The 22,134-nt window shown below is 30.7% G+C and overlaps 2 protein-coding genes across 3 annotated transcripts; both read left to right on the top strand.

Moving 5' to 3' along the window:
* Window positions 1-10,604: 10,604 nt before the first annotated feature.
* HDA6 (histone deacetylase 6) lies at window positions 10,605-14,174 on the top strand. 2 transcript variants are annotated; one of them, XM_022875785.2, is made up of 6 exons: window positions 10,605-11,248; window positions 12,014-12,454; window positions 12,547-12,689; window positions 12,881-12,971; window positions 13,079-13,217; window positions 13,800-14,174. In XM_022875785.2, exons 1-5 carry the CDS (start codon window positions 10,709-10,711, stop codon window positions 13,214-13,216), a joined length of 1,353 nt encoding a protein of 450 aa, XP_022731520.2. In that variant the 5' UTR covers window positions 10,605-10,708; the 3' UTR covers window position 13,217; window positions 13,800-14,174. The 2 variants fall into 2 exon arrangements, with proteins under 2 accessions (XP_022731520.2, XP_022731510.1); XM_022875775.2 differs by having other exon boundaries at window positions 10,607-11,248; window positions 13,075-13,217.
* A 588-nt stretch (window positions 14,175-14,762) lies between these two features.
* Window positions 14,763-16,253, top strand: LOC111286007 (S-adenosyl-L-methionine-dependent methyltransferases superfamily protein). The gene has a single exon (XM_089746776.1). The coding sequence runs from the start codon at window positions 15,044-15,046 to the stop codon at window positions 16,061-16,063; it is 1,020 nt and encodes a 339-aa protein (XP_089602902.1). The 5' UTR covers window positions 14,763-15,043; the 3' UTR covers window positions 16,064-16,253.
* The last annotated feature ends 5,881 nt before the right edge of the window (window positions 16,254-22,134 follow it).

Here is a 22,134-nt window from a genome sequence, read left to right as displayed (position 1 = left end):
ATTAGACACTCTGCAGTTGTTTAAAAACTGCATAAGGGGTAGATTTAAAAATTCACTATAATTCGTACATAATCAATTAGGTGATGTATTTTATATGGATAGAAAGCCCTTTAAGTCTAGTTTTTAAATCTTTTAAATGTTTTATGATTTGGATTTGTGTAACTTAAGTTATGATCAAATTAGTAAATAGAGTACAAAATAGGAAACGACCACCTAGCTCGGATAGGATTGATCCTCTCAGGAAGGGATCAGTTGCTTTTTTACCCAAAAACAAATTTTTGTTGAAATGGTAAGAAGGAATCGATCACCCTATGTAGGGGATCGATCACTCCCTTAACCAATCGATCCCCTACATAAAGGGATCGATCGAGTAGGCATTTTCAAAGGTAAAATTGGCTTCCAAAAGTGAACCAATCGATCCTCTAATGGAAGGGATTAATTGGGTCTGGGCAAGATCACTCCAATGGCTACTTTTTCATGCTTCCAATAGCTATTTGCTTTTCCCAAACACTTCGAATGCCCATTTCCTCAATTTCTCTATAAATTGGGCACTCCAACACACCAGAAAATTGATGAATCAAGATAGCAAGAGCCAACAATCTATATTTTTATTCTCTCAAAGAATCAAGAGTTTTTAAGAGCTTCAAAGTCCATATCTTTGTATTTATTGTATCCAAATCATATTTGTTGTCCATTCATCATTTTCTTGTACTTAAACTTATCAAACACTTAGCCTTAGAGAGATTGTTCTATTGCTTGCAAAATTACCTTTGATATACAAGGGTGAAAGAGAACAAAAGGTGAGCTATCCTCTTGATATTGTAAGGTAGAGGTTGTTATCTAAGCCTTGAGAAAAAGATAGAGATTTAGTACAAGATATGTTTGTATCTTGTAAGAAATTTTCTTCAATTAGTTGATTGAAACCTTGGTGTAAACAACCAAAGGAGAAGACATGGTGCCTTGTGGAGAAGGATCAAACCTCTATAAATCATTTTGTTTGATTTCTCTATCCTTATCTCCTTACAATTTATTGTTGTTTATATTTGATTTTAGGTTCATTAATTGTTATTATTTACATTATATTTTTATCAAAAGTGCTTATTGTTTTAATTTCTATTCAATTATATTGAAATTATTTGTTTGAAAAGAATTTGGAGAGATCCAATTCAACATTTTCTTGGATCACCATCACACCTATAAAGCTAACAAATGGTATCAAAGCTTTGGTACCTTTTTGTAGGTTTAACCACCTCTCATAAAGATCCTATGACTCAATTTTGGTTACAAGATTGTGAAGAAGTCCTCAAAGCTCCTATAGTTGATAAATTTAAATTTTGTGAATGAAAAATGAGGATAAATGTGTTCACTATGGCTCAAGATTTTGGATCATGGAATGTGATGGACAAAGGGCTTAATATTCCTTCTAAAGATGCAAAATATATGAAGCAAACAATAGATGATGCAAAGGCTAAGTGCATTCTTTATGGAGTTTTAGATGATTACAACTTCAACTTGGTCTCAAAATGCTCAATCTCAAATGAGATATGGAGACAGTTGGATGAGCTACATGAAAGATAAATTTCCAACCAACATCTATCATGTCTCATGGCTATTGAGGAACCAAAGGTAACCTCTAACTCATGTAATTCAAACTCTTATACTTTTGATAAGTTACAAGATGCTTACAATGATTTCGTAATTGAGTTTGAAAATATGCATTTGAAACATAAGAAAATGATTTCAAAATTGAATGTTGTAAATGATCTTTTGATGAATGCAAAAAATATTTAAAAAAAAAATGAAAAGTTGAAAATAGATTTAAAAACCTCTCAAAGTAGAAATGAATTTTTAGAAAATTTTGATTTGAAAAAGAAATTTGATGAGTTGATGATTGAAAAACAAAAGTTTTTAAAGAGTTCATTAATTACTAAAATGATTAAATGCAATTTTTGTAATTTTCATGGTCATACTATACATATTTGTCTTATTAGAAAAAAAGTCCCATTTAGAATTAGGCAAGTATGGGTTCCTAAAGGAACAAAAGACTTAGTCACTAACTTTTAAGGACCTAAACCAATTTGAGTACTAAAATCAAATGAGATTGTCTCTTATAGGTGTGCTAGAGCAATGAGCTAATAATATGAGATTGAAGATTGAATACTCTAGACACATAATGGAAATAGGTAACCTCTAAACTTTTATTTGAAGAGAATTTGAATTTGATTACCTATTTTGATGACATTTGAATACTTGATTGATTATACAAAATTTGGTTGACATTGATTACAAGACATATGTTATATAATCTTGAGAAAATGAGAGCTTGAGTTACGTATGCATTTATTTATTTTTTGAACATTAATAGCCTTTTTCAAGGAAATATGAGGATTAAGAGTTGATTTTTTTATTTCCTTGTTTCTAATGTCAAATGACCACTTGAACAACTTTATTTTGTCATTTGAAACTTGTTGGAATGGTTCAAGTTGATTAAAAATGAGCTTGACTAGTTATGAGATTTATTAAGATATTTTTCAAGCAAAAATGAGCTTCAAAATATCAAAAAAAAAAATCTTGAAAATATTAAGCTTTGAATGATTTATCCTATGGTATTTAGCATAAATATATTTGCTTAAATGATTTTGGCATGATGGAAATAATTTTATGATTTTATACATATTGATTTGTTATTGTTGAATATGCCTATATCACCATGTTGATTAAAATTACTCAATTTGTTCTTAATGCTTGGATGGTGTGAAATTTTTTTTAAAATTTGATTGTTATATTCTAAGTTATTTTAACTCTTGATTTGTGTTTTTTTTTTTAAATTGATAATAGTCTTGTGCTTAAATTGTAAATATTGATGTTTGATTGTTTATCTTTTGATTACTTATAAAATAGTCTTGAAATATGCTTTAATTCTCTATCCTTATTAATTCAAGATTTATTTCTTCTTTTGTGTGCATGAATTGATGAACTTTATGTGTTTAAATAATATTTATTGATTCATTGTTCATTTATGTTTTTGATCAAGATATGTGCTCATATGATCATTAATTCAACTTGACCTGAATGCATATGATTTAAAAATACTTAAATTTTTTATCTCTTGATTTTTAAAATATTTTTAAATATACTTGCTCTTGTGCTAAATTGATTTATTAATTTTGTGAACTATTTTAGAACTTGTGCTTAATTGACTAATCTTTTGGTTTAAGATTAAGTATTGATGAACTAATTATGTTTAGTGATATGTGTTGATTAGTTCATTTATTGTTCTTGTCAAGTGTGTGCTTATATGAATATGATTGAGCTTTACTTAACATGCTTTCAATATGACTCAAGTAAATAATTGTCTTATGATGCTTATTTTTAGCTTAAGTCATTGTTGATTGTGACATATAATTTGTGTAGACATATTTATGCTTTTGTGCTAAAATTTTTTTGAATATATTTTTTATGATAAATATGTCTTTATTGAGTTTTTAGTTTTCATATGGCCAAAAATTTATTTTGACATATTCTTTTGTGGTTTCTTGAATATACATGAATATTGAATATGTCTATTTTGTGTTCATGAGTGATCTAAAAGGTTTGATTTTTGCACATTATATAAGAACTTTTGCTTTAGTGCCATTATTATTTTATTTGTTGTTTAAATTGATATATGGTCTCTAGCTTAAATATATATCTCCCTTGTAATTTGCAACTTGTACTTAGTGAATAAATTTTTTTTTTGCCTATAATGACTTAGAATATGGAATTATTTTCTGACGATTGGTATAATTTTGATCAATTGATTTTCTTGATGCTTTTAATGAAAATTCTTTGTCAAGAAATTTTTCTAAGTCTATGCTAGGAGAACTTGAAATGAGCATGAATGAGCCTACATTTTTGGAATTTCAAGTGGAACAAGCAAAGCAAGTCATCTTCATCAATCAAGCCCAAGTTCATCAAAGACTAGCTCAAATGATATGGAATGGATGATTTAAAGCCTCACTCAACTACAATGAGCACAACAACATAGCTTGACAAGGATAGAGGTAATTGTATTGACTCTATACTATGTGTCTATACATGTTTGCTTTGATTATGTGCAAAAATGAGATATTGTGCTAGAACATATGAACACATTGCACAAATTAATCACCAAGCCACTTGGTAGATATTATTTTAATAGTCTTAAAAGCTTGGATTGATTAACTCACCTTTATTGATATTCATGCCTACTTCTTAATTGCTTTGAAAAGATTGATAGTTTCAATGCATGAATATTTGGTCAATGCATGATTCCTTGAACATGGATATAAGTTAAATTGATTGATTTCTTTGAACATGTTCATTAATTAAGATTATTGAAATAACATATACCACATTGTGTCTAAATGTTTGCATCTTAATTGGTATATCGCTATATGTGATTTGAAATGCTTTTTTATATGCTTGTATGATTTTGATTGAAAAATATGTTTGAATTGTATTTATTTACTTGCATATATTTGGATGAAGAATGTTGCTTTACATTGAAATAATTTGAAATATAATTAAATAATTATGCTTTAATTATTTATTTGCTATTATATAATCTTTGTTAAGACATGATGATTGAACCTCATTGCTTATTAGTACTTATGATTTATTATATACATATGAGCTTTTGGTTCTTTTTTTGTTAGGATAACTTATGAAAGATTACTATTATAATTTATGCATGTATTGAATGAATCTTTCATATGCTTGAAGTATGTTTGTTCTATGAAAGTTGTTGAATAAAATTGCTAACAATTGATATCAAAATTACTAAAGATTTTTTTAACTTTCATAGATGCTTATTTATGTGCCTATCTTTGATATAGCTTGTACCTCTCATGCAAAATTATATGTGCCTTATATTGATTAATCTTTATTTTGAAAAAGGAGAAGAAATCTTAGAAAACAATTTTGCTTGATTTGTTTTGTGATAACAATTGGTATGCTTTGTGATAACATATATTTAAATTTGGTATTCTTAATAATTGGTATGAGCTTGTATGCATCTGCTTGAATTTATGCTTAATTGCTATTGATGTTTTAGGTTCTAAGCACATCTTATTCTAATATGATTTTTGAGTAGATTGCATATCATTCATTATCTTTTGCTCATAAATTTCATGTAGTAAATTTGATAACTTGTGCTAAAATGCTAAAATTGGATACACTTTTACTTTTGTGCTTGAATACATGTATGTGAACATCGTTGTGCATATTACACTTGATTACATGCATTCAAAATACTCTTGATATTATTGGTATCAAGTATTTTGTCTTATGGTTTGAATTGATCTCTCTTTCTTTTGAAATGACAAAAAGGGGGAAAGAGTTTAGAGATATTTCTTCTTATATGCTTATAATATAGGAGCTTAAACATTTAGTATAAAGAGCATAAACAAAAAAAGAGGAGAAATGTTTCATGAATATAATTGTTAATGATGCCTCTTTGTGTTTATTTGCTTATTAATTTGCTCATGCTTTTTTGCTATGACAAAAAGGGTGAGAAATATCATATGAACAAATTTGCTTATGCATGACATGTATGTTTGATTGTGCTTATTTGATATATTTGACTAACATATGTTTGTTGAGTTGTGTTGGATTAAGATGCATAAATTGAGGGGGAGTTTTGCCATGCATTGCTTAAGGGGGAGTTTTTCAAAATGTTTTTCAAAATCTTAAATGTTTCAAAGAAAATTTTGCATCAAGCAAATTTATATTTAAGTTTTGTCATATCAAAAAGGGGGAGATTATTAGCCTTAAGTTGATCCTTATTTTGAAATGACAAAACATTAAGCTAAATAAACTTGATCAAGATTTTGAAAAAGACTTATTTAGTACATGTTCTTAAGTTTTATATTTTGGTACTAAATAAATAATATGATTTTCAAAGTTTAAACAAACCTTTATTGGTTTCATATTTCTCAAACTAAATATATCTTTAAAGATTATTTATTTGAGCTTAAATAAAAGTCCAATTGTTGTTTTTAAAGTGAATTTATTCATTTTGTACTTAATACAATTTTAATAATATTGGTTTTGAGAAATGGATTTACTTAAAAAAGTTGTTTTACAAGAACAAAGTTTTCCAACATTGAACTTATTTTATTTTTCTATATTAATTCACAAAGTTTTAATATTTGAATTTTATATGGTTGGAAAGCTCTTTGAGTCTACTTTTTAATGGATTAAACAAAATCAAAATCCAAATTTTTTAAGAAAAGATTTTGAATTTTTACTAGACACTCTATAGTTGTCTAAAAACTACATAAAAGGTAGATTTAAAAATTCACTATAATTCGTACACAATGAATTATATGATAAGTTTTATACGAATAGAAAGCCCTTTAAGTCTAGTTTCTAAATCTTTAAACAGTTTGTGATTTGGATTTGTATAGCTTAAGTTATTATCAAATTAGTAAGTAGAGTACAAAACAAGAAACAACCACCCAGTTTGGACAGGATCGATCTCCTCAAGAAGGGATCGATTGTTTTTTTACCCAGAAACAAATTTTTTGTTGAAATGGCAAAATGGATCGATCACCCTATGTAGGGGATCGATCACCCCCTTAACCAATCGATCCCTTACATAAAGGGATCGATCGAGTATGCATTTTCAAAGGCAAATTTGGCTTCCAAAAGTGAACCAACAGATCCCCTAACGGAAGGGATCGATTAGGTCTGGGCAAGATCACTCCAACGACTACTTTTTCATGTTTCCAACGGCTATTTTCTTCTCCCAAACACTTTCAATGCCTATTTTCTCAATTTCTCTATAAATTGGACACTCCAACACACCAAGAAAATTGATGAATCAAGAGAGCAAGAGCTAACAAGCTATATTTTCATTCTCTCAAAGAATCAAGAGTTTTTAAAGCTTCAAAGTCCATATCTTTGTATTTATTGTATACGAATTATAATTGTTGTTCATTCATCATTTTTTTGTACTTAAACTTAGCAAACATTTAGCCTTAGAGAGGTTGTTCTATTGTTTGCAAAATTACCTTTGATATACAAGGGTGGAAGAAAACAAGAGGTGTGGTATCCTCTTGATATTGTAAGGGTAGAGGTTGCTATCTAAGCCTTGAGAAAAAGATAGAGATTTAGTACAAGATAGGTTTGTATCTTGTAAGAATTTTTCTTCAATTAGTGGATTGAAACCTTGGTGTAGACAACTAAGAGCAAGGATGTAGGTGCCTTATGGAGAAGGATCGAATTTCTATAAATCATTGTGTTTGATTTCTTTATCCTTATCTCCTTACAATTTATTGTTGTTTATATTTGATTTTAGGTTCATTAATTGTTATTGTTTACATTATATTTTCATCAAAAGTGCTTATTGTTTTAATTTCTATTCAATTATATTGAAATCATTTGTTTGGGAAAAATTTGGGGATCTTATTCACCCCCTCTTAGATTACCATCTCACCTATAAAGCTAACAGTATTAATTTATTAATTTTTTGAAAATTAAAAAATAAATAAATTGAATGATAAGTTTGTTTATCGAATAACTTCAAATAGTTATAACTATTTGAACAATTATCTATTTCAAATCACTATAATCCTTTGTTTTGCAATAAAATCTTTATTTCTATTCATACAAAGTTATTCTGAATAAAATAATATTAGTTTATAAATATTCTAAAAAGTAATAACTATTTAAAAATAAATCTGTTTATTGAACAAGTTCAAATAATTATGACTATTTAAACAATTATTTTTTTCAAATTGTTAAGTCATTTTTTGTCATAAAATAATTCTTTTTGTTCATACGAGTTTATTCAGATTAAAATAATATTAATTTATAATATTTCAAAAATTAATAAGTAAGAGATTTAAAAAAAAATTATCTATTCGTCAAACAACTTCAATAAGTTATTATTATTTAAACAATTATGTATGTCAAATCATTATAACCTTTTGTTTTGTTGTAAAACAAATATTTCTATTCATACATGCTTATTCGGATTAAAATAATATTAATTTATTAATATTTAAAAAATTAATAAGTAAGATATTTAAAAAAATAAATCTTTTTACCGAATAAGTTCAAATAGTTATCACTATTTAAACAATTATCTATTTCAATAAGTTATGACCTTTTGTTTTGTAATAAAACACTTGTTTCTACTCATTTAAGCTTATTTGGAATAAAATAATTCTAATTTATTAATAATTCTAAAATTAATAAATATGAGAATTAGAATATATAACTATTTACCAAACAAATTCAAATAATTATGACAATTTAAACAATTATTTATTTCTAATCATTATGATATTTTGTTTTGTTATAAAACAATTGTTTCTATTCATAAAATTTTATATGGAATAGAACAATACTAATTTATTAATATTCCAAAAATCAATAAGTAAATGATTTAAAAAATAAATCTATCTATTGAACAAATTTAAATAGTTTTGACAATTAGAACAATTATTTACTTCAAATTGTTATGCTATTTTCTTTTGTTATAAAACAATTGTATCTATTTGTACAAGTTAATATGAAATAAAATAATATAATCTATTAATATTCCGAAAATTAATAAGAAGAAGATTTAAAAAATAAATCTATTAACCAAACAAATTCAAAAAGTTGTCCATTTTAACAATTACCTATTTCAAATAATTATGAACATTTGTTTTATCATAAAATAATTGTTTCTGTTCATACTAATATGTTAGAATAAAATAATACTAATTTATTAATATTTAAAAAATAAATAAGTAAGGGATTTAAAAAATAAATTAGTTTACCAACTAAGTACAAATTATTATGACTATTAAATAATTATCTATTTAAAATCATTGTAACATTGTTTTGTACTAAAAATAATTATTTTTGTTCATAAAAATTATTTAGAATAAAATAATATTAATTTTTTTATATTTTAAAAATTAAATAGTAAATGATAAAAAAATAAATCTTTTTACCAAATAAGTTCAAATAATTATGATCATCTAAACAATTATATATTTAAAATCATTATGATATTTTATTTTGTCATAAAATAATTGTTTTTGTTTATATATGCTTATTTGGAATAAAATAATACTAGTATATTAATATTTCAAAAATTAATAAGTAAGAGATTTAAAAAATAAATATGTTTATTGAACAAGTTCAAATAGTTATGACTATTTAAACAATTATTTATTTCAAATTGTTATGACTTTTGGTTTTGTTATAAAATAATTATTTTTGTTCATACAAGTTTATTCAAAACTAAATAATTCTAATTTATTAATATTTTGAAAATTAATAAGTATGAAATTACAAAAAAAAAATTATTTTTCGAACAAATTCAAATAATTATGATCATTTGAACAATTATCTATTTTAAATCATTATGTATTATATTTTGTCATAATTTAATTATTTCTATTCATAAAAGTTTATTTAAAATAAAATAGTGCTAATTTATTAATAATCAGAAAACTAATATACAAGAAATTTTAAAAATAAATCAATTTATTAAATAAGTTCAAATAATTATGACTATTTGAACAATTATGTAGTTTAAATTGAGATGACCTTTTGTTTTGTGTTTAAACAATTGTTTCTATTAATACATGCATATTTTGATTAAAATAATAATTTATTAATATTTCAAAAATTAATAAATAAAAAATTTTAAAAAATGAATCTATTTACAGAATAAATTCAAATAGTTATCATTATTTGAACAATTATATTTTTTAATTCATTATGACCTTATTTTTTTCATAAAACAATTATTTCTGTTAATTCAAACTTATTTAGAATAAAATAATATTAATTTTTTAAGTTTTTAAAAATTAATAAATAAAAAATTTAGAAAATAAAACTGTTTACATAACATATTCAAAAAAATTTGATCATTTAAACAATTATCTATTTCTAACCATTATGACTTTTTATTTTATTATAAAATAATTGTTTATATTCATACAAATTTATTCAAAATAAAACAATACCAATTTATTAATATTTCAAAATTAATAAAAAAAGTTTAAAAAATAGTTCTATTTACTAAATTAGTTCAAATAATTATATTTTTTATACAAATATTTATTTTAAATAATTAGTTTAAATAAACATTTTATTTTGTAATAAAACAATTATTTTTATTCATATAATTTTATTCAAAATAAAATAATATTAATTTATTAATATTTCGATCTTAATATGTAAGAGAATTAAAAAATAAATATAATTTTTTAGCAAGTTCAACAATTATAACTATTTAAATAATTATTTATTTTAATTATTATGCTTTTTTATAATAAAATAAATTTTTTTATTCATACATACTTATTCATAATAAAATAATTTTAATTTATTAATATTTCGAAATGTAATAAGTAAAATATTAAAAAAATAAATTTATTTACTAAAAAAATTAAAATAATCATGTTTATTTAAACAATTATATATTTTAAATTATTATAATTTTTTGTTTTTTAATAAAATAATTATTTTTATTTATATGAATTTATTCAAAATATAATAATATTAGTTTGTTAATATTTTTAAAAAAATTATGTACTAAGCAAATTTAAATAATTCTCTATTTCGTAAATCGCGAGTCGCTAGTTGTTGTTTCCCTTCTGGCTTTTCCCAGCTCCCAGGGCAGTTACTCCCCCAACCCAAAAAAAAAAAAAAAAAAAGCAGTTTATTTGGTTTCCGTACCATGGAAGACTCTGCTGGAGGTGCGTCACTCCCGTCGGGACCCGACGGAAGGAAGCGGCGCGTGACATACTTCTACGAGCCAACGATCGGCGACTACTATTACGGTCAGGGTCACCCGATGAAGCCCCACCGGATCCGTATGGCACACAACCTCATCGTCCACTACTCTCTCCACCGTAGGATGGAGATTAACCGTCCTTTCCCCGCCGGTCCCGCCGACATCCGCCGCTTCCACACCGACGAGTACGTTGACTTCCTCAACTCCGTCACCCCCGAGGCCATCTCTGACCCCACTTATTCTCGCCATTTGAAGCGTTTCAATGTTGGAGAGGATTGTCCCGTGTTCGATGGGCTTTTCGGTTTTTGCCAGGCCTCCGCCGGCGGCTCCATTGGTTCCGCCGTTAAGTTGAATAGAGGGGATGCCGACATCGCCATCAATTGGGCTGGTGGGTTGCACCATGCTAAGAAAAGTGAGGCTTCTGGGTTTTGCTATGTTAATGACATCGTGCTTGGGATTCTTGAGCTCCTCAAAGTTCACAGGGTAATATGATTTTTCTTTTTCTTTTTTTTGCTCCCTTTTCCAATTTCTGTTTTTATTTAGTAGCTAATGCTTCTATAGGAAATTAGAGTTAGTGAGCTTCCTTCTTTTTTTTTTTTTTTTTGTTTCTTCTTAGTATGCTCCTGATGGTTAAATAAATGTCTGATTCTTTAGAATTGGTTTATACTATTTGATTTTGCGTATTGCCGTGTTCCACGGAAGTGACCCAGGTTTTTACTGTGATTCCAATAGCTGACTTTTTTAATGACTTGTACCGTATAGTTTTTACTTTTTAAAGAAATTTGGTTCTTCTCTTGTGATGTTGTGTTTTGTGACTATGGAAGGATGCATTTGATTTCTTTCACCGTCTAAACTGCTTTCATTTCACTCTCACGGAAATAATTGCTGAATTCTTTGATGGAATTGCAAGAACAATGAAAGTCAAGCTTAAATGTCTTGCCAAATGCAAACTCTTAATACTATATTATTTAGCGTTCCGCTCTGTGATTGTACTGTTGTTCTTGTCTTATTGCATAATTTGTTTAAAGACCTTATTACTTATTATGCAATCGCTAGAATTGTTGGAACTTCTTGTTTAAGTCATTCATTTCACGCTTACTTGCAAGGCATGCTACAACTAGAAGGGCAGAATCTTTGAAACTCATTCCCCTGTTTATTTTCCAAAAGTGCCAATATGTAATTATATTCATGATATGTTGTTCTTAATGGACGTGCATTTGTATGCTTGACTTCAATGTCCTTGTGCAGCGTGTGCTGTATGTTGATATTGATGTTCACCATGGGGATGGTGTTGAAGAGGCATTTTACACCACAGACAGAGTTATGACTGTGTCTTTCCATAAATTTGGGGATTTCTTCCCGGGGACTGGTCACATCAGGGATGTTGGGGTGGGCAATGGCAAGTACTATGCTTTGAATGTTCCGTTAAATGATGGGATGGAAGATGATAGTTTCCGGGGTCTGTTTCGGCCTCTCATCCAAAAAGTCATGGAAGTGTATCAGCCAGATGCAGTTGTTCTCCAATGTGGAGCAGATTCATTGTCTGGTGACAGATTGGGTTGCTTCAACTTGTCTGTGAAGGGCCATGCGGATTGTCTTCGCTTCCTTAGATCTTTCAATGTTCCTCTAATGGTCTTGGGTGGGGGAGGGTATACCATCCGCAATGTTGCCCGATGTTGGTGCTATGAGGTCTCTTTCTCGCACAATTCTAGCAAAATGTTGTAAATATCATTGCTGATGAGATATTGTCCCTCTAACTTGCTTCTTTTGCTTCCTCTCAGACAGCTGTTGCAGTTGGGGTGGAGCCTGATAATAGGCTGCCTTATAATGAATATTATGAGTATTTCGGTCCAGATTATACACTTCATGTTGAGCCGGGCAACATGGAGAACCTGAATACACCTAGAGATATGGAGAAGATAAGGTAAGCTCAGACCTAACTTTTTTTTTTGTTTATGCATGGATTAACTAAACTTTGTGCTTGCTTGTTTTTGGAGTAATATTTGAAATATTAAGTATGGTTGTCTATCAGCACTTTTAATACGATCACAAGCCTTACCTCATTCTTATAACCTGGTTGTGGTGGAATTTTAATTTGGTATTTTTCTTTTTCAGGAACACGCTATTAGAGCAGCTTTCTAGACTCACTCACTCACCCAGTGTACCTTTTCAAACAACACCATCTACCATCCACCCCCCTGAGGAGGTTTCTAGCGGACAACATATTTCTTCAATTGTTTTTCTGTATATTATCTATGACATTTTCTCTTTCTGTTTTTTATCTTACATGGAAGATTGGTTGGATGTAGGCAGAAGAGAACATGGATGAGAGACCAAAACCACGCATATGGAATGGTGATGATTATGAGTCAGACCCTGAAGATGATGAGAAACCTCTACGCAGATTCTCAAAATCTGATGTCAAGCTGCCTACAACAGATGCTGAAATGAGGTAAGGGTTTGTCTTTTGACTGTTTATCCTAGAAATGCTACTATTTCTTGTCCAAGATTACATTGATAACCATGGTTCAAGGTAACTTATTTTGTTTGGGTATTCTTTTACCATCATTATTTTGTGAGGTGTAAGTCCATTATTCAGAGTTCATCTAAGCTTCTTGCATGCTGGCCCCTTCAGTAGGCTTTGATTTTTGTATTTTTTGGTTTCAATATGTCTCTCTTTACTGTTTTAGGATGTCAAGTACTTGGTTAAGAAGAGGAAAATTTCTGGGTTTGGGAAATGTAACATGTATAAGTAATTTAGTAGTTTCCTGCGTACAACACCTGCTTCATCCTTTGCCTTGTAAATGGATCATCAAAAGAAAGTCCTCTTGCTTTATGTGTGAGCATCTATCATGGCCAAGACATTTGACATGTTGGTCAGGACGAGGGTGAAAGGGCTCTAGTTTTTACAGATGTCTTGAATATGGAAAATGCTAGTTTTTACTTGCTTCTGATTGATAAACATATTTTGAAAAGCCTTAACTTTGTTGCTTTCCGAGTTGTATGAGTTTTAAGTTTCTGCAATTTTCCTCAGGGATGTATCAGAAGATCTGAAAGAAGTGAAAGCAGAAGAGCAGCCACCGTCTTGACACTGAAGGGACTTCTTAGCTTGTAGACTTCATTGTACTTCATCTTTGTCTTTGTATAATTTAAACTTGTGATCTTTGTTCCAGTTGAGCGTTTTTTGACATTTCCAGCAAGCATACTTTGATCCTTTTGATGAGGTATTAGACTAGGAATTTTTGGTTACTGATGTCCCTACCTTTTGTTTGGCAGTATTATGTTTTAGATTAGATGTGTTAGAATCAAAGATACAATGAATACACAGACATAAGAGTATCAATATAGGATGATATCTGAAATACTTCATGACTTTTCTCAATCTAAGGTTGGTTGTTGTATTTTGCCATATACATTGTGTAATTGGCACCCTCTCTTCTTTTTCTTCTAGTTTGTAGTCCCTGATGATGAGGAACTGAAACTGATCAGGATCAACATCCACTATGCCAATGGCAATAGCCAAAGAGGTGTTCTTATGTCTGCTCCATTACAAGGATCGTAGTGGAATATTTAGTTTTTGTCAGGAGCATAGGATAATCTAACAGTAGGGAGTAACAGAATGTCAATGAATAGAGTATAGGAGAATAGAACATTTTTCATTCTTGAATTTTTATATTATATTTATTTTTATATTTATATCCAATAAGTATTTCAAATTTATTTTTATTTTTATCTCTACAGATATTTAATGAATGTAGATAATCTTTGCATAATTTTTTTAAAATATAAAAATAAAAATTTATTTATTTTTATTTTATATATTTAAGTAATTTTTTATAAATATATATTTTTAATAAAAATATATCAAAATCATATTCATCTATATTATGATTTTATAATATAATATTTATTTTTATTTAAATAAAAAGTTAATTTTTTAATAAATACGGATAAAATTAACATACTTATCACGGCTTTAAAAAATGTGAACTAATAATAAAATTTTTAAACAACATCCTCCAACGAGCGACCACCCAAATCCAATTCTTTACCCTCCGGAATTGGATCGACGGTTTAGAAAAATCTGTTGATGCATTTTTCTATTTCTTTTTTTTTTTTTTGTGAGTATTTCGCCTTATAAATTCCATAACCATGCCCATACGCCGTTACAGTTACAGGATAGCTCGACGAGATAATGTATACACTTCGACTAGGCACTAGGCAGTAGCTACTAGCTTGAGAGACGAAGCATCGAGACCAGAGATATCGAACAAAGTAATGATGTCCCAAGGCCAAGGGCTAATTACCTACCAAAGTCGATCGTTTTTCTCCTACCCAATTCAAATCACCTGCCGCACTCTAAAATCTTCTCAATCAGCGCACCATTTCTCCCTCATGACACCTGCAAAACCAAAACCGATCCATCTCCGTCTACCACCCCCGAAGTCCGACCAAACCCATCAATACAAACCCCAAGCAAAGAATCAAGACGACGGCATCCCAATCGACGACGTCAAAATCATCGCCAAATTCAAAACCAGACACAACTATATCCGCGTTTTAGAAGTTTCTCGAAGAGCTGACCATCCTTTTGCAGGCTCTAGGCTCCTCCTTCTCGATTCCCCTGGGAACATCCACAGCATTTCATTCCTCTTCAAATCACTCACCAACACTTACTTCGACGTTTTCGCCACTTTGCCTCCCATTTTACCCCCCGGCCCCGTTGGCATTCTCGGGTTCGGGGCGGGTTCTACTGCCCGCCTGATGCTTGAATTATACCCAGAATTGATAATCCACGGGTGGGAACTTGACCCATCTGTTATTGCAGTTGGAAGAGAATATTTTGGCCTTGGAAGGCTTGAAAAACAATACCCGGATAGGCTTTGCATTTACATTGGAAACGCATTGAAGGCTAGCATTAAAAACAGGTTTGCAGGTATTTTAGTCGATTTATTCTGTAAAGGAAGTTTGATACCAGAGCTTCAAGATGCGAACACGTGGCAGAAGTTGAGGAAGAGGCTGAGAAAAGGCGGGAGGATCATGGTGAATGTCGGGGGCAGTTGCGTGGAGGCTGAGGATGAACGGAGAGAAGGGAAGGTGGTGATGGAAGAGACTTTGAAGGCGATGCATAGGGTTTTTGGTGACAAGCTTTTTGTATTGAATCTTGGGAGTAGAAAGGATGATAGTTCCCTTGCTTTAACGGGTGAATTGGCGGTGCCGGATCTTGATGCCTGGAAGAAGGCGCTTCCGCCTTCTTTCAAGGGTTACGTTGATATGTGGATTCCATTTCATGGTTGATGTGATACTGATATACATATACATATATATAAACACACATATACACGTGTGTGTTTTGTGAACACTGAACATCAATGCCCATCTTCTGTTTGTGTTTATGCCTAACTCACATGCCCGTTACTCATTTTATGTTATGTGGTTTTATGACACTACTGCTTTTGTTCATAGGAGGTTCAAGATTTTTGTTCAATGACCTACTTCTACTTTTTGTTCATGACACCGCTACTTTTGGTTCAATGAGCTACGTTTTGTTTATGTTAGTTAATATGGACGTTCAGTTCAAGATAAGATTATATTGTTTTATTTCAACGATGTCAGGAGTGATTGATCACGTAGCTTATTTGTGGCATTTTGAATTTGTTCGGTTATAAGTAGAACAAGTGTTAGAACGACGCATGCATGTTTCTCAGGCTTACAATTATTAAAATTCCACTGGAGCTTTGAGATTTATTCCATTGTCACTGTGCGTCTGTTTACTCTTGACTTGGGATGTAAAATTTGAGCAGGCTTAAAAAAAATGTAATTTCAGAATGTGAAAACTTGGGACTGATTAGTGACGACTTCCTAAGAAATTACCTTCATGTTTGATCTAATCACTTTATGTTTTGCGGAAAATTGATTGAAATATCAATTAAGTCAATTTGATTTGTTTTCTGAAGCAATTAGAAGCAGAGAAAGGAGCGGCTAGAACTTAGAATGCAGCCTGAGCAACAATTAAGAAATAGCCTTTCAGTGGCTGCTAGAAGTTTGTTTGTTCTATGGAACTAAGCTGTTCTATTCAATCGAGCAATAGAAGTGTAGTGCTGGTTTTTCCCTGTTTGGGCTGATGGCAGTAATCTTTATCAAGAATATCAGGAATCTTATGGATTGGAATACAAACTACAATGTAAAGCATTGAATTTCAACCTATATGGATGAATCACTTGACCCAAAAGCACCATAAAAAATGAATATCATGTCCCAAATGGTGGTATGTTCGCAACCATGTAGTATTGTCTCACTGAAAACGTTGGCCATGACATGATTATAGAAGCAATTATCTTGAGCTGTGCGGAAATAAATCATACCATTGTATTATTGTATTACTTGGACAGTTTCATTACACCTCGAATGATAATTTGTAGTTTGTTTTTCTGACCAAAATTTGTGTGCTTCCTTCTCTTCTTTTTGGCAAAGACAAATGGTGGATTCTTCTTTCCATGGTATGTAGATTTCGGTTGTTTGAATTACCAGCCATGAATCTTAAGCAAAGTTTCTTAAAACTTCCTACTCCCAGTATGTTTCTTGAATTTAAGCATTTTGCATTGTTATGCTGATCTTGCTTGTTCTCATCAAATACGTTAAGATGGAGATGGTTGTTGATGACTTGGGAGGGCATTTGACGTTATGATTATCTAGATCTGCAACAGTAGCTGAATTTTCTTAACTTCCCTGACTCAAAGCTTTCAACTATGTATATTTGATGTAAATATCTACAAACTAAGATCCCTATAATATGATCAGTTCTATAATTGGCTCTCCATATTTCTTTATTAGGCTAATTGAAACAGATAAATCAAACCGCAGTGCTGATGCAATATTTCCACACTAGAATTTGATTTGAGTCCAATTTTTTTTTTTTTATTATCCTTTAATGCACAATAACATTTTTCAAATGCTGGGATTAATGCATACAAACTGTTCTAGCTGTATTGAGACTACACATTCATTCAGGAGGTCCAGCTTGACATGCATGGATCTGCCTCCATATTCTTCAACATGGGCCTAGGCTGATGGATTTAATCTAAAAGTTAAACCCCAACCCTTCCAAAATCATTCCAGCTCTAACGTAAGAGAGAGAAGGTAGCAAATTTAAGCCTTCTTCGGAGCAAACATTAAAAAATCTATGCTTTCAGCGGTGATTCTAATCAATGGATGATAATACTGCTAAATACAATAAAACTTAAACATTCTAATCCATAGGCCGCTGTTGGTGAAGTACGTGAAGATTTGATCTAGAACTGAATGGGGATTTTGCCATTTTGGTCCCGTGTCTGCTACGTCTGGTAAGAGAGAGTCTCGTACGGTACAAGGTTTGTGTCTCTCAAAGATTGTGTAGAGAGTGTCCATCCTGACGAGTTCAGGATTTTATTTTAAGTTTGTTGTTTAGTGAATTGTCATTTTTAAGGATATGTTTTAAGGATGGAGGGACAAGAAGGGATGTGGGTGAAACTTTCATTGACAGAAGCGGAGAAGGGAAAAGTGGTAGTAGAGAAGGAATGGATAGAGGAAATAGAGGTTGAAGGGAGGACGTGTCTGCTGGGCAAAGTCCTGACTAAGAAAAATGCAAATGTAGAAGCGATGAAAATGGTTTTGTATAAAGTAGGGAAACTCGTTAAAGGTCTACAAATAAAGGAAGTTGGGAAGAAAGTCTATTTATTCCCTTTTAAGGATGGTGTGGAGAAGGATAGAGTCTTGATGATGCAACCGTTAACGTTAAACCAAGCTATAATTGTTTTTACAAAGTTTGAAGGATTAGTATCACTAGATTCTTTGGAGATGAATTGCAGTCCCTTCTGGATCCAGAAGTCTTAGGATTAGAGTCGAGCTTAATATAGATGTCCCATTAAAACGTGGAACTATGGTAGCGGTCAAATGTGGTGGCAAAGCACTGGTTATGTTTCGATATAAAAGATTACCAAATTTTTTGCTTTGTCTGTGGTAGATTAAATCATCAAGAGAATGAATGTGATAGGGCAATATAGATGTAAAAGGAGATTGGAGCGATGATAAGGGAGTATGGCCGATAAATACGTGTAGAAAATCCAAAGATATGGTCTATAAAAGCTGAAGGTTTGAGCATGAGTGAAGACAGTAAGTACGAGTCATCCTCTTCTGAAAGGGCAACCAATTCAACGGAGAAGTATAAGCAAACGACAGACCAAGCAATTGACCAACAATGGCGCATGGATGACAATCTGGATCAACAGATTGATGATGATACGTGCATAATCAGGGGCGAGATTTTTGCAGATAATGGTGGTAGAGGAGTTGACCGAGTTATCAAGAAAGGAAAAAAAATGGTGCTAGGGATACGATGGAGGATATTTCCAATTTAAATATTTTAAAAAGAGATATGCATGAGGAAGATAGGGTAAGACAATTTTCAGGGAAAAAAGCAAAAAATGCAACAGCTGAAGTTAATATTGGTGGGCTAATGAGTATAGAACTGGGTGATGGGCCTAAATGAGATGAAGGTAAAGTTAAGGCTAGAGCAACCCGTGGCAAGTGGAAGAGGGCAATAAGGAAAGGTAATGAAAAGGATGAATATGAAAATGTAAAGATTAGTGAAAGATCAGTTTGTAGTAAAAGAAATGCCATAACATTTGAACTGATAGAGTAGGGGTTGCAAGAGGGGATAGTAAAAAAACAAAGAGATGATATAAAGGTGAAAGCAAGTATGACTCACTTTGGATGCATAACGATAGAGGTTGGTACAAAGGGCCAACCCTGCAAAGAACAATGAACTATTAATATGGAATTATTGAGGGTTGGGGGCCTATCGATCAATTCCTGAGATGACCAAAATGGTTTGTAGTTTAAACCCTCAAGTGGTGTTTTTTTGTGGAAACTAAAACAAGAAAAAGTGAGATGAATTGGCTGAGAATAAGATGAGGTTTTGATAGATGCTTTGTGTCAGAATGTATAGGTAAGATTAGGGGTTTGGCAATGATGTGGATGGATAGTTTGGATGTTAGTGTACTGTCTTACTCTAAATGGCATATTGATGTTCGAATATTAATAGATGCAAGGGCACAACCATGAAGGTTTATAGGTTTTTAGAAACCTCGACACTTGAAGGAGGAAGGAATCATAGGACTTACTAAGGAGATTAAAAGAAATGTCAAAGTTATTGTGTATTTGTGCGGGTGACTTTAATGAAATTTTGTCGAATAATGAGAAAATGAGAGGTGCACATCACCCTACATGGCAAATCGTTGAATTTAAAAAGGTGATGAATGAATACGAGCTACAAGAAGTTTCAGTGAGAGGTCCAATGTTAACATGGTAAAGAGGAAATGGTGTTAGTATAGTTTTTGAATGACTAGATCATTGTCTAGTTACATCAAGTTGGTAGGACATTTTTTGTTTTCATGGGAAGAGCATTCAATGTCAAGCACATTAGATCATCTTCCATTATTACTGCATGTAATGGATAGACCATCTACATCTTTACCAAAAGGAAGGAAAATGTTTAGATTTGAAAATATATGGGCTCAACATACAGATTATGACAGGATTATATAGGAAAGATTGGGAAGAATACAACCAGAAAGTTTGCAAAAGGTAGAAAGTCATTTGAATGCATGCCAAAAGGAGTAAAAAGTGTGGAATAGAGAGGTTTTTAGGATTGTTCACATGAAGAAACAAGATAAATAGAGGGAATTAACAAAGCTGCTAATGAAAAAGCATGTTGGTGATCATAAGATAGAAGTAGCTAACTACAAAAGTGAACTCATAGGTTTGTTGTTATAGGAGAAAATGATATGGTGGTAACATTCTAAAGTCACATGGCTTAAGAAAGGGGATAAATTATTACAAATGAAAAAGATTAAGCTTTCAATCCTTGCATGACAGATAGAAAGGCTCTTGCCTTTTTTCTAAGCTTATTTCATTTCATTTGTCTTTTTTTTTTTACAAATTGAAGTTTGCAAAATCTACAACATGATCTTCTTTTTCTTTTTATTATGTTTTAAAACCATACCTCCATTTGCCTAAGTCTCAAATTCAATTACTTTGCCAATGCTAACTTTTGCTTTTGCCATCATACAAAACCAACATTAAATCTAAATTGTAAATTCTAAAACTACTTTTACCAAAGAAGTCGATGACTGAAATGCCACTAATCAAAATAAGAGTGCTATGCTCCTTGAAGTTTTTTCAAGCTTTAAAGACTGTTCTTTTGAAAGCCTAAGCTTTTTCTTTGAGGCATCGCTGGCAATACCATCTTCATCATCATTGGCACGAGAGCAAGATGCTCTCTTAGCCTTAGTTTCATTACTTACAGGGTTTTTCTCATTTCCCTTTCCACTGTGTTGTTGGGCGACGACAACCCACCTTTCTTATCGTAATCAACCATTATTGGTGCTTGGTTCACATCAATTCTTCCAAGAAATGATCTTGTATCCAAGTGTAAATTTGCATCCAAATTATGAATCACAAAACTCATTTCATCAACCTGATCAAGTTAGCTTTATCTAAATGTCAGCTTCATAATTACAATAAAATTGATGACTATTTTACAATAAAATAGATGACTATTTATGAATATTGTGTTGCTATGAAATATGACATGACAAACCTAATAGGCAACAAAACAGTATTGTTCAAATTTCAAGTTCACTAACCAGTAATCTAGATGTGGGACAAATGTTATAGTGTTAAGCTTAGGTTATCGACATTTTGACTATGTAAATATCAAGTTTAGCTTCTTTTCAAGCTTAGGACCTTTGGCTTACTTAACTTTTTTGATGTTTAAGGTAGAAGATGAATTGTTTGAATGGATGGTTATTAAAAGCAATAACTATAAAGAATTGCTGGTTGTCGGTGAGGTTGGAGTAAGAGCTGCAATTGGAATAGCTCTTATCATTGACTTTGAAAGAATGGTTATTAGAAGTAGCATGAATCTCTTCACTTTTCATCTTTCAAAGGCAAAGTAAAAAGAGGAAAAAATGAAATAGAGGTGATTTAGATCTATGAATTTTTAGACAACTATAAAGAAATTTAATTGGATAGATGTAATAAAAGGTTTGAAAGGAAGAAATAATGAAATTTTGGGATAAAAAGATGTAGACAAGTAGTAGTACAATAACAAGAATCTGAGTTTTGAAGATAGGGTGGAATTGAAATTTTAGAAAAAGAAAAAAAGAATTGATTGGTCTTTTAAAAAGAGAAATGAATAACTGATTGCTAGAGTAAAGTAAAACAGTGAGTCCCACTAGAAAAAAGCTAGCTTAGCTCTTTTCATGCACCATAACGACACGTTTCTTTCACATTCAAATTTTCATTGAAAAAAATCCTATATTGTTATA

Source organism: Durio zibethinus, chromosome 17 (assembly GCF_047325235.1).
Source record: "Durio zibethinus cultivar Kanyao isolate XHJ-2024 chromosome 17, ASM4732523v1, whole genome shotgun sequence".
Lineage (NCBI taxonomy): Eukaryota > Viridiplantae > Streptophyta > Magnoliopsida > Malvales > Malvaceae > Durio > Durio zibethinus.
Note: the sequence above shows the minus strand (reverse complement) of the source record. Positions and strands in the feature narration are given on the sequence as shown.

Bases quoted from the DNA above. Each gene is read 5' to 3' on its own strand.
- LOC111286007 (XM_089746776.1), top strand. From the start codon at position 15,044: ATGATGTCCCAAGGCCAAGGGCTAATTACCTACCAAAGTCGATCGTTT.
- HDA6 (XM_022875775.2), top strand. From the start codon at position 10,709: ATGGAAGACTCTGCTGGAGGTGCGTCACTCCCGTCGGGACCCGACGGA. The intron at 12,972-13,074 runs GTTTCTAGCGGA...GGTTGGATGTAG, and splicing joins CCATCCACCCCCCTGAGGAG to GCAGAAGAGAACATGGATGA. The intron at 13,218-13,799 runs GTAAGGGTTTGT...AATTTTCCTCAG, and splicing joins ACAACAGATGCTGAAATGAG to GGATGTATCAGAAGATCTGA.